The 15974-nt window shown below is 38.6% G+C and overlaps 1 protein-coding gene across 1 annotated transcript; it reads left to right on the top strand.

The window, feature by feature from the left end:
- Positions 1–2586: 2586 nt before the first annotated feature.
- Steap1 (STEAP family member 1) lies at positions 2587–13959 on the top strand. Its single transcript, XM_042684684.1, has 5 exons — positions 2587–2652; positions 7047–7161; positions 9310–9822; positions 10669–10833; positions 13460–13959. Exons 2-5 carry the CDS (start codon positions 7078–7080, stop codon positions 13715–13717), a joined length of 1020 nt encoding a protein of 339 aa, XP_042540618.1. The 5' UTR covers positions 2587–2652; positions 7047–7077; the 3' UTR covers positions 13718–13959.
- Positions 13960–15974: the final 2015 nt, after the last annotated feature.

The raw sequence follows: 15974 nt of genomic DNA, 5'->3' as shown, positions 1-15974 counted from the left end.
AAGCTAGCAAAGAGATTAAAATTTGATCAAAACAAATGCTCTGTCTCTCTTCCCTCCTCCCTATCCTCTTCCTTTCCTCTCTCCTCTTCCACCTTTTCTTCTTCTTTTACTTTTTCTTCATTTTCCTCTGTCTCTTCCTCTGTTTCTTCCTCTCTATCTCTCTCACTCACTTCCTCCCTCTCTCTCCCTCTCTCTTGCCTCCAGACCCAAAGGTAAACCTTCTCTCTACCCCAAACCATTTATACACAGAGAGTGGAAATAAACTGACAATATATTTTGAAGACAACTCTATCAGTATACTAATAGACCTTGAACTATTGAAGAGACTATGTCATCTAAAGCTGTCAGGATTAGCAATTTTAGCCAGTGAGATTTTACTGTCTGTACGAAATAGATCATTTAACAAAATATTTCTCTTTCAATTTTTACTAACTTCCACATCATCCTAAAATGAAAGCATGATTATTCTTACACAATAAAAGGCAGACTTGAAAATGTCAAACATGATTTGAATTGCTATCCCCAGAGGTGCTGGTATAATTTCCAAAGGAAAAAGCTATAATTTATATCATACACTTACAACTTAGTGCCTAATGCTTAGTTGTTTTTATTTATGTTATGCTTTTATTAAATGTATACCAATTGTTCATATTCACAGGGGTCAACATGCTATTTCAACACATATGTATAACCTACACTCATCAAATCTACCCTCTCCTCCCTACTATAATTATCTTGAATACTGTGATCTTTTTATTTCACCATTCACACCACAATAATCCTTGTATTTCTAAAGTGATAGCCCCACAAGATTCTAAGATAGGGCCACTTAAATGTTCAGGTAAATACTCATTGATTCTAAAATATTCTATTTTCTCCACAAGTTATAATGTAGTCTATAGAGGTAGGAACTTCAAATACTACTGCAGGACAGTTTTGTTGATGTGCTGTAATTTTATTACAAAACACTCTGGAAGATCTAAATGGGTGTGTAACTCATAGTTCAATCCCTATTTAAGACTTTTAGTTCTTATGAGTCATAGTGAAACTAGCAATCAGCGTCTCAACATTTGCAATGCCTAACATTGTTCTCCACAGGCAGCCTAGTTTTGAAAAGTATGTACCAAAGAATCTGACATGGAGAATTTTGAGATATATATATATATAGTATGTCATATATTATAATATATTCTCCATCCCATATGAAATTATGCAAAAGATTTACTATGCAAAAGCTTTCACACATAAAAGCTGCAGATGCTTCAAAACTCCTGACTGCTCATAGAATCCTTTAATATGATTTTACTCTATCTAGAGAATACTATATTCACCAGAAGTGCAGGAATAAGATTACTAAAATCTAATTGAAAACTAAAAGGATTTGACTTAATTATAAACCTTTTAATTAGAAAAGGAAAAAGCGATTTAGCATTCCAAACGTAGTCAATCTCCATTACCACGATGTGTTGTTTGTCCTGTGGCTATGGAAACAAGTACGAAGAAAGAGCAAATAATAACTATTGCTTTGGTCATTTGTCAAACTCACAGTGTGCATACACACTGACCAATTGGCCTTGTTTCTTGATCATCCATGCTATAAACACAAGCAAGGAGCTTGATTTTCCCCAAAAAACTTTGAAATGAATTTTCTGGTTTTCACTCAAAAGGTGCAAGATTCTTCTTCCACCACCAGGTGTCAGTCGATGGTAAAATCAGTCTCCCATGGTCTGTAAGATTACCTGAGGAATGTCCATCTGCACAGCATTCCAAGCGGTGTTAAAAGGTGATTAACCCCCAGGCCCCAGCCAGGAGTAACGGATAAATACGGAAAAGGCTGTTGGTCTTGGCATTTGCTGACACACTGGCTCTGGGAATGGGGCATGCAAAATCCCCAGATGTTGCAACTCAGGTCCCTCCCGCCAGAGGCTGCTTCCCATGGGGGGGGATGGGGGAATCTTCCTCTGGCACTCCCTGCTTGATTGAACCGGGATATGGAGAGGTGCACCTAGGGCCGAGGCGCGGGGGAAGGAGTAAATGAGGGGTCTTGTGGAGTTGTGTTTGCTTTGTAGCGGTCCTGGGGCTTGAACTCAGGGCCTGGGCCGCCGAGCTGGTGTGTTCAACCACCCGAGCCTCAGCTCCGCTTCCGGCTTTCTAGTGGTTTATGGAAGGATCGCGTGGACTTTTCTGCCCAGGCTGGTTTCGAACCGCAAACCTCAGATCTCAACCTCCTGAGCCGCTAGGATTACAGACGTGAGCCACGGTTTTAAATGAGGTCTCTTGGAATTACCAGCTCCGAAACAGTCCATCCCGCAGTATGAATGAGTCTGAAAAAGTGAGGACTTGAGGGAAACTGGGGGGCCTCCTCGAGCAGACAGTGGGTGCGTCCCCGCAGCGTCTCGCCACGAGTCCCAAAGGGCTGGGTGTTGACGAAGGGTAGCGAAGGCTGCGGAGGGCGTGGGGCGGCGCGGAGGGCCGCGCGGGGCCCGGGCCGGCGGCCGGGGCGCGGGGCCGCGGGGCGCCCGCAGGTGGCGCTGGGCGCGCGGCGCAGGCGGAGGCGGGGTCTGCGCGGCGCGCGCTGCCCGGGTTCTCGCCGTGAGGGGTTGGCAACTTCGGCAGAGGCACGACTCACCGGCCGGGCCCGAGAAGGAGAAGGTGAGTCCTTCCCGTCGTCCCCGCTGTGGACTCGCTCCCCGGATCCGCGTGCGCCCGCCAAGTGGGTCCCCAGGCTCGGGAGGGGTGTGGCGAGGCCGCGCGCGCGCGTGCGCGTGAGCGCGTCCGGTCAGGAGCCCCTTGGGGGCGACGCTGGGCCAGCTGGGCTCCGCTCGACCTGTGTGCAGCGCTGGTCTCCCCGCCGAGCTCCTCGCCGCTGGGGGGTGGAGAAGCCAGGGACCCGCTGAGGCCTTCTCGCTGGGTGAGGGTGGGGAGAAGTGGGGAGGTTGAGCGTAGCATAGCCTGGGATACTAAAGGTGTCCTCGGGTTGAGCTCTGGTGGGACTTTTCCAACTTGGCCAAGTCTCCTCCGTGTCACTGGAGAGTGTGTGGCACACGGGTTTCTTACAACCCTGCAAGTTGGTCTTTAGGTTCCCTAAGCAACAAGGACACTTTTCACTTTAAGTCCTTGGAAGGCCAGTCTCACTCTTTCAATGAGGAGAGAAGGTTCAAACTCCCCCTACCCCCTAAAATAAGCTATGAAGGCTTTTAAAAAAAAATGCCAGAATGGCCAAATCCACTGGAAGGGATTTATGCTTCAAAATGTGCTAAGCTGTTCTTTTTGATGATAAATAAGTGTATTATTTTTTACAGAAACCATAAACGATCACTTATTTAGCAAGGATGCTAAGTGCAAGATTGTAGGGAGAGCAATGCTGAACACACACACACACACATCCATGAAAACTGCCCGTCCGTCACAGAGTTAAATATGCACTTGGAAATCTAGAAGGCTGGAAATGCAATGCTAGCCACAGTGTATTCCACTCACTGAGTTTCTTAAATTCTAAACTCTTGGCCATAAACATCAGTCAGTTGAGCTGTGTCAATATTTAGCAGGATCATCAGGCCAGCCATCCTGGTACAGCAAAACAGAAGTCGCATTGGGAATTAAGCTCCACCTTTTTTTTTTTTTTTAATATGGAGGCAAAATTAGAGAATAATGAGTGAAGTTCTGGCGTTCCTACACATCTTCACACTCTGCTGTTTCCAGTTAGGTTTGTTTGTTTGTTCTATAAAAAGGAAAAAGAAATGATGGTAAAACTTCAACTGTATATTTGGTTAATATCTGATGAAAACCAACATGTTTTATTTGAGTGACATTTTGTTTACCTGGTAGACTGCAATACCCAGGATATCTGTCTTCTCACTGCTATGGGCTTTTTCTTGGCCTTGCTCTTCAGCAGGGTGCCCTGCCGAAGAACGGCTGGCTGGGTACCTCTCTAAGGCCATTCTGGTTTTCTATCCAGAAATCTACAAGTGGCTCTCTGTTAGCAGATTTTACCAACTTACTGGATGTCCCAGAATAGTGTCTAGAAAAGAGATCACACCCTTTTCCTCCCTTCCCGTGCTACCATCTGTTTATAGAAGACTATCTTCCTTTAGGAAACATTGCACTATTTTGTGACTATGTGCCTTCTCTCCTAGACCTCAAGGTTTGTGAGACCTCATTTAACTGTTTTTCTATTCTCTAATACCGCTGTTCACAGTACAGTTAATGAAATAATACTGAATACAGATTTATGTGTTCATTGCTTTCCATACTGAGAATTAGAGCATCCTCTAAATATGGCATATTACCTCTTATATTTGATCACCCTCCCAAAGACTCTATTTGTAATGTTGGTTAAGGTACCAAATGACATGGAATAATGTTTCCTAAGGACAGGCCCTAAACTCCACCAGAGCAAGCACCAACAGAACTGGGTTCATGAATGCCTAGTGATAAGTATATGCCTTACCCAGAATTCTTCAAATGCCAGTGGTCAATACTCAAGCAAACTCAAAAAAGGAAGATGGTGACTTGTACTTAAGAAAAAAGGAGGGAAGGGGTAGGAAGGGGAAGAGAGGGGAAGGAAGAGAAGAGAGGGGAGGGGAAAAGAGGGGAGAAGAGGAAAGGAGAGGGATCTGGCCCCTGGGAGTCTACTCAAAATGTGTCACCAGGATTTTTCTTTATCTTTCTACATCTCTTGTTCTGCTTCTTTGGGTTGACATTCTTCTGTTGAAATAAAAAATCTTCCTCATAGCATTGGAGGAAGTGGGGAGAAAAGCATGATAGATTTTTACCATCTCAACTTAACAAAAAGTTAAAAAGTCTTTTCCTCTTTGACTCTTTCTCTACCACTTCCAGATAAGAATATCAGAAGACTATAATTGGTCAACTGGAGTAGCTTGTCCTTCCAAAACCATCTGACTAAAGTTGAGTCATAGGCTCATTTTTATGGCCAAAGTGTTTTTATAATTAACTGACAACCTTACACCATACTGGATGGAAGAGGGGTATTTCTCCAAATGAAGAAAGCATTGTAAATCAGAAAGAAAAAAAGTGGGAAAAGAATATGAGAAAACCGGAAGTGGTGCTGTGGCTCAAGCAGTAGAGCGCTCACCTTGAGCTGAAGAGCTGAGGGATAGCACCCAGGCCCAGAGTTCAAGCCCCACGACCGACAAAAAATATAAATAAATAAATAAGAAAAAACCAAAACAGTAAAAATATAGTTCACATATCCCTCACCCAAAGTGTTTAGAACCAGAAGTGTTTGGGATGTAGAGTCTATTTATTTTGAATAATTTGCATATACAAACCTGTCTTGGAAATGGGACCCAAGTCTAAACATGAAATTCACTCAGCTTTCATACACATCTTACACACATGGCTTGAGATAATTTTATAGAATATAAAGGACAAGATAGATAGATAGATAGACAGACAGAAAGACTGCAACCTATCTCATGTCATCCTGTGTAGAAATTTCTACTTATAGCATCAGATCAGTACTCAAAGTTTGGGATTTTGGAGCATTTCAGATTTTTGATATTCAAGTTAGGGATGCTTGTTCTGTATCCTCATTGTAAATGTTGTGAATCTCTAAGATAATATCTGGAAATTGTTCCAAGAACTACTGAACAAAGAAACACTGACAGTATATAAAGGTGACTTTTAAAACTTGAAGAATGCTTTACATATTCTAAACTCTTCCTGTAAACAATTTTCATCTTATAAGGTATTATAGGTAGTATAAAATTCATAAATACTTGTGTTTTCTGCCAGTCTGTTGTCTGATCTATTTTTCTCATTCAGTTCCATAAAGTACAAATTGCAGATGCATTCCTCTGGAAATAAAATTACAACTAATAAAAACAATGAATATCATGACATCATCTTTCCTTAAAAAAGATTACACCAAGCCTGGATTAAGGTTTTTGAAATTTATTAAGGGAAAACTGCTCTATCTGGGGGGAAAAAAATGACAGAATTGTTTTCTACAGGATTGGCTAGAAGATTGGGCATGTCAATGGTTGAGCATGACAATTTATATCTTACTAACAAAGACCAGCCCATTGTTCTCATTTAAAAATTGCATCCCAAAATGCCATTATCAGGGCTCACCTGTCTAATTGTGTCTGTTTTGTTCATTGTCTGAAACTCAGGAATATCTCCCCATAAAAAGCAACTAATTGGGCTGGGAAGGTGGCTCAGTAGTAGAGTGCTTGAGGCCATGGGTTTGATTCTTCGGCACCACGTAAGCTGAAAAAGCCGTAAGTGATGCTGTGGCTCAAGTGGTAGAGCACTAGCTGTGAGCTGAAGAGCTGAGGGCCAGTGCTCAGGCCTAGATTCATGCCCCACTGACAAAAAAAAAAAAAAAGGCAACTAATTATTGTTTCAGATTCCAGTGCCAAACCCCAAACGTCTATTAAACATGAAACTTCTGCCATGCATGGAGCCTCAGGCCTAATATCCTAGCTACTCAGGAAGTTCAGATCTGAAGCTTGCAAGTTCAAACCCAGCCCAGGCAGGAAAGTCCATGAAACTCATCTCCAATAAACTACTGGGGGGGGGGGGGGGGGGGCGAACCTGGAAATGAGTCTGTGGCTCAATTGGTAGAGCCAAAGTTTGTGTAGCTTATGTGCTTATAAGTACATAACCTTAGGGTCAGCACCTAGTCCCTGAATTCATACCCCAGGATATGCACACAAAAAATATGTATATATTAGCTACCTCCAACCTCTACTGATAGCATTGCTACTTTCAAAAACACTCTATATTTCTAAATATTCCAAGTTCTATTTACCTTTGGGGTAAGTTAACTTCCCCTAAATGAGAACCTAAAGTTATAGATATATGCCATTTCCTATACAAATAGCTAGACAGAGAAGATAAGATTACTGTTAACATGAGTGCACTTGTTTTAGACTATTTAAATGTGAAAATTAAGCATATTTCTATTTAAGTGTTCTTTATCTGCCCCCTCTAGTCTTCAGATGAGTAAATCTCTCACTGTCCCATCAAATACTGATTCATAAAATAGATTTGAAAATAATAGTTTTGGGTTTTTTTAGGTGGCTGAAGCTATTCTATTCTAAAGCATCAATGGAGTGCGGAAAAGACATTACTAATCAAGAAGAACTTTGGGAAATGAAGCCTAGCAGAGACCTAGAGGATGATCATTATTTGGTAAAAATAATAGTTACTCATCTAAATTTTAAATATAATCTGAATGGTATTCTTAATCTACAAGAATCTACAAGTGTTGTAAACCCTGATAGTGTTCACTCTAGTCTTCCCATCTTTGCTCCAGTATTACTGTAAATATGGTATAGAAATAGTGCCTTGACTGTCAGTGACTTAGCGTAATAATCTGTGTAAGTCAGTGAAAATCCCATGTCTTGCATTGTCTAGTATGTGAAAGAGCTGGTCCAGATTGTCTCCAAGGTCTTCCAATCCTACTGTCTGGGTTCTAAGTTTAAAAACAAAACAGGGAGCAGGGTCAAGGGGAAGGGGTAGACAAATGAAGAGAGGAAAGGAGGGAGAACGCAGTCATAAAATTTAATGTGTATCCCACAAAATTAAGACATTGAAGAAGGGGTAGGGTTGGAGGGGATGGGAAAAATGAATAAAGGGATGATATTAATCAAAGTGTATTGTATTCATGAGCTGCTATGTTGAATGGTAATTCCTTTGGCAACTACTTAATTATATAATATATATAATAAAAATAAGTTGTAAATGCCCATAGAGCAGTTGTTTTATAAGCAAAGCTTTATTCTTTTTCATAGACACTGTGGCAGCCTACTGAGAGATCACCAAGTAAAAGGATGACTCATTATTTAACCAAATAAATTCACTTTGGGATAAGAATCACCACCCCTCTTTTCAGTCAGCCTCACAAAATTAAATGGTTCTTACTACTTACTAAAAAGGAAGAAAACTTTTTTTCTCTAAATTCTTACCTTTCTAAATGATTTCAAATGCAATTTTAACAGAAATTACCTTTATCATTGTCAAAGAAAAATGAGAATTTTAATACATATCCTCCATAATAATGACTATTATAAATAATAATACAAAATCGCTTTTATTTTTTTCAAGTGAATTGTCTATCTTGCAACTCTGTAATTCTTTACTCCTGACCAGAAAATTGATCTCAGCTGATTACACTTAAGGTTGTCTTCACATGCTTCAGAAATGACCAAAGCCATATCTTTTCTAGATGGAGTAATTGCCAAAAAGAGCATTGAATATAAGAGTGGCTTATTACTGGGGGTAAAATTAAATGGCAAAAGAGGTCATTTTACAACATCAGAAATTATATGTGAATCAACTTATTCTGTACAATATGAGATGAACAAGATAATCACTAAAATCATGTCAAGCACTAAAATATTCTGACTCCAAATCCAGAACTATAAAAATAAAAAAGCCCATATTGGATGAGAAGTAAATTATTCATAAAGCAGCACAATATGAAACACTATAATAGAAGATCTTACTATTTTCTTCTTTTTTTATTTTCAACATACCAGTGAGTTGAGAAAATGACAAATTGTTCAATGAAAACTTCTTTTGGATTGCTGACTGCCTACAAATGCAAATGAATAAAGAAATGTAACTTTCTCAGGAAACAGATCATCTCTGTGGAATTTAACTAGTTATATACACTTTCTTACCTCCTGATAATATATTTGTCTATGGTGCTTAGACAAAGGAGTTATTTAAAATATAAAATCAAAGCACAAGATTACATGATGAAATTCCATATTTTATCTACTAGTAATGACCACATTATTCCTGATCCTTTGTATTCTGCAAAATTCTCTGTTAATTCTGCAGATTTGGATAAGAAAAATTATTTTGTGGTATTATTTATATTAGTTATTGTTCCGGGGTATGTCTTTTATAACTCTTATTTTCCTTAGAATCAGACAATTCTGCATATTTGTCAAGAAACCAGCGAAAACACTGGAAAACACACAACTACAATGTACAAGTTATTATTTTTACCAAACATTATAGGCATTTTTCAATGCTTTTTAAATTTTAGTTTCCTTGTTTCCTTACTTATTATTTCACATCATCAAACAGACACTTGGCCTAAGCTTTAGCTTTTGTCTTAAAAACAAATGAATAGCAGAAGTGCACCTTTTGGTCAGTACTATATATTTGATGCTATTTTTAGCTAACCACTTTCCAAAAGCATGATTCCAACTGCCCTTATTCATTGAGAATTGCCCTCGTTAATGATTTCATTTGTAAATAATTAGAAAAGGAGAAATTGCATTGCTTCATTTACCTTGAAGATGCTTCTTTCCTTTCCTCTTGTAGAATAAGAACCTGGGAGAGACCAGCATGCTGAAAAGACCTGTGCTTTCGCATTTGCAACAAACAGCCCATGTGGATGAATTTGATTGCCCCTCAGATCTTCAGCACAAGCAGGAACTCTTTCCCAACTGGCGCTTGCCAATCAAAATATCTGCTATTGTAGCATCTCTGACTTTTTTGTACACTCTCCTGAGGGAAATAATTCACCCTTTAGTAACTTTACATCAACAATATTTTTATAAAATTCCAATCCTGGTCATCAACAAAGTCTTACCGATGGTTTCCATTACCCTCTTAGCATTGGTTTATCTGCCCGGTGTCATAGCCTCGCTGGTGCAACTTCGTAATGGAACCAAGTATAAGATGTTTCCACCATGGTTAGCTAGGTGGATGTCAACCAGGAAGCAGTTTGGGCTTCTCAGTTTCTTTTTTGCTGTACTGCATGCAATTTATAGTCTATCTTATCCAATGAGGCGGTCCTACAGATACAGGTTGTTAAACTGGGCATATCAACAGGTAGGATGCTGACAGTGTTAGGAAACTAAAAAATCTAAGTCATTAAATGAACTAATCCTTTCTCATTGTGATAGCAATACCCCAATTCCTTGTTGAAACCTTATGGTGAGAAAGTAACCTGTGTAGTGTGTATGCGTCTGGGTGTCTGGGTGTCTGGGTGCTTGTGTGTGTTAACCTCAGTAAGACTTGGTTTTCTGGTTTTATATTGAGGAAAGCTTTTTAGGCTGACATGGTATAATTTTAGCAACATAAAAAAATATTTTGTTTATGGACAGCGCCACATTTAGATTTCCTACTACCTCCCACAATATTACTTTTTTAATATTGATTATTTTATCTTTCACTTATTGGCCACAAATTACATGTACATTCCAATTCTATCCAAGTAAATTATTAAATTATTGTTATTTAGTTTATAACTATTTGTAAGTGTTGCATTCAGGTAATGAAATAATAAGTCCTTTCTTATTCCTGTTAGAGGACTTGAAAAGAGATGTCATTTTTTATTTTTTAAAAATTTTATTTGTTTGAGGAGTTGTACAAAGAGGTTTCAATTCAACATGTCAGCATATTAGTACAATGCATCTTGATCAGGATCACCTCTTCTATCATAATATTCATTGTACATATGTGAAAATAGAACCAGGTAACTTGTACAGATAAGTAGGGATGAGACAGATGGGAGAGATGATGGAAAGAGGTCATAATAATTTTTGCAAAAAGATCATTAATTTATGTAGGCCCCTAGTTATCAAGACTACCATAGAGACTAGGGGAATACAGAGAGATTAACATGTGGGAAATAAGTGGTTTGCATTCCTTCTCTCTTTCTTTACTTTCTGGTAGGTCCAGCAAAATAAAGAAGATGCCTGGATTGAGCATGATGTTTGGAGAATGGAGATTTATGTGTCTTTGGGAATTGTGGGACTTGCAATCCTGGCTGTCTTGGCTGTGACATCTATTCCATCTGTGAGCGACTCTTTGACATGGAGAGAATTTCACTATGTTCAGGTAAATGAGATAGAAAATAATTCTAGTCCCTCAGAGAAGGCAATCTTTGTGTGTTTGTAACATCAAGTACATTGACTGTACTCCATAAAAAATAAGTGTTTTCCAATAGTCACTATCTCACCCTTGTTCCCAATAGTAATGTGTCTTCTTATTGTTGTTCTTATTGCTTCTAAATAGGATACATCTTGTAGGCATAAATAAAAGTCATTACTATAAGAAAAATAGTCCTTCTAACATTTGAAGTATATTAAGGCAATTTATTTCAATCTAATAAGAATAGTTTTAACTAATGTGATATTTTATGAAGCTCTGCCTCAGAATATGGAGTTTAATCTACCAAAGACGTTCTATTATATTAAGACCTGCTTTTTCCAAGTTACCTTTAGTTTGCTCATTTGAATCTTCTAAATATTTCTATAATTCAAAACTATCTCACATTTACTGAAGTTTATCACCTAGTGGAGTTTATACTTAAAAATACAATGGTGACTCATGCCTATAATCCTAAACTATTCAGGTGACTAAGAACTGAGGATTATGGTTAAACCAGGACATACAAATCAAAGTGATTCTTATTGCCAACTAATCACCAAAAAGCTGGAAGTGAAGGTGCAGCTTCTGTGGTAGAATAACACAAGCAAACACTTGAGGCCTTGATTTAAAGCCCAACTAGTGGCACACACATGCATACACATATATACACACACACACATACACACACACAAAGACAATGCATCAGAATTCAGAAAAGGATTATGTTTAACATTGCTGGTCATTTTTTTTTAATTTCATAATTTTAACTTCAATAGGTTGGCCTTTGTGAAATGGCTACAAAGTAAAACTTTCTCACTATCTTTCTACATGTCCACACATATTTCCAACAGATATTTTACCAGGGCATCTGGTTGGCTGGAAAGTATCTCTCCATCCAGATTATTCCAATGTGGTTTAAAGATGGTTCCACATCCTTCCAGTAAAGTATTTATTCATCTTCTTCCTGGTGGCCATCTGGGTTCTCTGTTCCTCATGAAACTTGGCTTCCTTCTTGCATTGCCCTACCTGTCACACATATGCTGAGTCCCATTTTTTAGGTGGAAATACTACACTTTTTATATTCAAGTACATCGTGTGTGTGTGTGTGTGTGTGTGTGTGTGTGTGTGTGTGTGTATGTGTGTGTGTGTGTGTGTGTCAGTACTAAGGCTTGAACTCAGTGCCTGGGCTCTGTCCCTTAACTTTTTTGCCCAAGGTTAGTACACTACTGCTTAACACACAGAGCCACCTCTAGCTTTTTTGTAGCTTTTTAAATTGTTATTATATAAGTGATGTACAGAGGGGTTACAGTTACGTAACTAAAGTGAAAAGTACATTTATTTTTGGACAATGTCACCCCATCCCTCACTCTTTTCCAATTTTTCTCTCCCATCCTCACCCCACTTCCAGCTTTTTGCTGGTTAACTGGAGATAAGAGTCTCATGGCCTTTCCTGCCTAAGCTGGCTTTGAACTGGGATCCCCAGATCTCAGCCTCCCAAGTAACTAAGATAACTGACATGAACTATCAGCACAACAATTTGACCATATATTCCATCATATGTGTAATGCATAGACCAGGATAAGTATATAATACATATTTAATAAGATTAATCTACAATTAATCATACACATGTATTTTCCAATTACTTAGAAACTTTTCAGTTAGAATCTAAGAACTAGTTTTATCATGATTTACCTTGTAGTTTCTTATCTAAAAACATAAACTATGCTACTTAATTGTCTTCATTAGGGCTTAAGAGTCCAGTTGAATTATTCTGAGTTGGATTTGTACTGACAGGCTAATGACCATTTCCAGGAAAATGAACAAAAGTCAAAAGTCATCTTGTCAGAATGCCATAAAATTACTTAGGTGAACAACTATTTGTAAGGAGCTTTATCTGGATGATGCCAAAACATTCCATTGAAAATTGAAAAATTTTTTTCATATCTTGAAGTTGACTTTGTTTTAAACACTGAAATAATTGCTAACACGCTTCCATTTTGTGAGAATATCCAATGTTTTGAGAACACAGACCAACTCCACTCATTTTTATATTCATTTAGCACAATCCATATGAATTACATTAGTTGGCTTCACAATTGATAACGATACTTGAAGTCAAATTGATCTTTGTGGTAACTTTCAGTCATCCTGCCAGTATTTATTGAACACCTAATATGAGCAAACCATTCTGCAGGGATCCTGTGACAAGCAAGACATAATTCCTGGTTTTAGAAGACTCTTGATTGGCAATATTGAGGGAAATGAACAAGTAGCAAAGTGCCATGATAGAAATCTCACAAAATGAACAAAATGGTGAGAAAGGAAAGATAAGACGGATCATTTAATACTAAAAGAAACATTGTAAATTTTCTCAGCTTATGTTAGAGACACAAAGACTACACAAAAGTGATATAGTAAGAAGGAACATAAAAAAGAATGTGAAGATGTGAATGAAAATTGTTGAGAAATGTGTTAGGAAAATAGATGGATAAAAAGATTTCCAAGCAAAGAACAGATCCAGGTGAGATTGAATGAAATAATTATTATTGAGCCAATTTTCACTAAGGTAATCTTGTTTTTTCTTTTTCAGAGCAAACTAGGAATTGTTTCCCTTCTACTGGGTACAATACATGCATTGATTTTTGCCTGGAATAAATGGGTAGATATAAAGCAATTTATATGGTATACACCTCCAACTTTTATGATAGCTATTTTCCTCCCAACTGTGGTCCTGGTATGTAAAACCATACTCTTCTTACCGTGCTTCAGGAAGAAGATACTGAAGATTAGACGTGGTTGGGAAGATGTCACTAAAATTAACAAAGCAGAGATATCCTCCCAGTTGTAGAATTCCTGTTCATCAAATTTTATTTAATATTGATATATTTTACTATCAACATTCTCAACTTTGTGTTTATAAATAAAATGCCAAGCTCAGGATCTTAATGTATCTCTTTGTATATAGGTGATGAGTTTGAAATGCAGTAGAATCTTTGTTCTAAAACCTGTCTTCAAAGTAAACTTGCTAGAAATTTTCCAGTGTGGTCTGACTCTTGTTTTACTCAGCTAATTAAAAGTTCTCTTTCTTCATGCCAACTTTTCCAGAGCCTTTTTAAGAGCCTTTTGAAAAAGCAAGTAATTATTCACTCTTACATGTTGAAAATAAGTCTGTGCTTGAGTACATTAATAAATCACTCACTTGTGACCATTACACATGACCTGAAGCTACAGTCCAATACCTTCCAAGTCTCCATGCTTCATACACCTTCAGTTCAAGATTTCTCTCCCTTATTGCTAGTGAGTATGTCACGTTACCAGAATTATTCATTCTTGGCTGTGCCAAGAGCAAGTTGCCAAATCCTGAAGCTACAAAATCTACTGAACTGGAAGAGAGTGGGAAGGTCACGTGAGTCCTCTTATCCCTTGCCTGGAGGCATGACCCCAGTGAAATGAGGCTTCCCTCAGCAAAACTTTTATGTTTCTGAAAAACATTTGACGGGAAAAAAATAGGCAAGAAACATCAAAGTCATAGCAATAGGAATCGTTAATCTTAAAACCAGCACTCACTAGGCACCAGTGTCTCTCGCCTGTAATCCTAGCTACTCAGGAAGCTGAGATCTGAGGGTCACGGTTCAAAGCCAGCCAGGGCAGAAAAGTCTGTGAGACTCTTATCTCCAATTAACCACCAGTAAACCAAAAGTGGTGCTGTGGCTCAAGTGGTAGCACTTGCCTTGAGCTGAAGAGTTCAGGAACAGCACTCAGGCCCATAGTTCAAGCCCCATGACTGACCAAAAAACAACAGCAACAAACAAAAACAGACCAGGAGTAGCTCGATGAAGCACATAACCCAGAGAAAGGCTCTAAAATCTAGTTATATCTTGCAAAGTAAAATTCTGCTATCACAAAAGACAAAGCTTAATAGACCAACACCATCTCTTAGTAAGAGTCTGAGAAGGATGTGTGGATTTTGTTTTCTTGTTTGTCAATAGTAAAACAATCTTCTTGAGCAAAAATGTGTAACAAAATCCCAGTGTGTAATAGAATTGTGCTAATGTCATCAACAGGAGCTCTGTCTTCTCTTACTTCCTCCATCCTTCTTACAGACCCTGTTACAATGTGGGTTCCACCATCCTCCATTTAAATAACCCTCATTCTCAGAGAATAGCTCATCGTGCAGAGAGGTTTGCTGAGAGAAAGCTCTTCAGCTAACCACCATCTCTCTACCATCATCTGCCAAGAACAGAGAGACAGGGAAGTTCTTTGATTTGAGAATGTAATATTGATATACAGAAACTAAGGCCCTAGTCTAACCTGGCTTTACCTGGATTTGACTGGATTTATGTGTATTTACTCTGTTACCTGTGGGCTCCTTCCTACATGTCCATGCTTCAACCTGTGCTATTACCCCATTACCTGTAAAAAGAAAAAAAATCAGAAACACACAACCTTAGTACTGGTTTTCTGGTGCATAATAACTGCATGTGGAGAAAATACTTGTTCTGAAACCATCTTTATTTCATCTTCACTCTTTATGTTTACATTTTTGGAAAGTTGCCAGTTGTTTTCTTCCAAGGCATAAAAAGTTCTTGTGTGGTATATATGTGGGGGGTGGGGTACAGGGGTTTGAACTGTGGACCTCATGCTTGCTAGGCAAAGTTCCATTGTTTTATATGAAAGAAAAGTATCTGTTCTGAATAGGTTATCCTCCACTATTTCTTTTTTTTTTTTAATTGTGAAGATACCATACAGAGGGGTTACAGTTACATGCGTAAGGTAATAAGTACATTTTCTATAGAGCATTGTTACCTCCTCCTTTGTTTTTCCCCTACCATCCCTCCCTACTTCCTCCACTCCTCCCTCCCCACCCCCCAAGTTGTAAAGTTTGTTTTCAACATAGTGTCTTGTATGTCTCATTGTCACAATGGATCAACCTGTTTCCTTCTTTCAGCATTTTATTTCCCTTCGCCTCCTCAAGTTAGAAAAATGCATATACAAGATGCAGGGAACACCAGGCGCCTGTGGCTCAAGCCTGTAATCCTAGCTACTCAGGAGGCTGAGATCCAAGGATCACGGTTCAAAGCCAGCCTGGGCAGGAAACTCCATGA

This window comes from Dipodomys spectabilis, unplaced genomic scaffold (genome assembly GCF_019054845.1).
Source record: "Dipodomys spectabilis isolate Male_0828 unplaced genomic scaffold, ASM1905484v1 ptg000089l, whole genome shotgun sequence".
In the NCBI taxonomy this organism is placed as follows: Eukaryota; Metazoa; Chordata; class Mammalia; order Rodentia; family Heteromyidae; genus Dipodomys; species Dipodomys spectabilis.
This window is presented reverse-complemented; position numbering and strand designations above follow the sequence as displayed.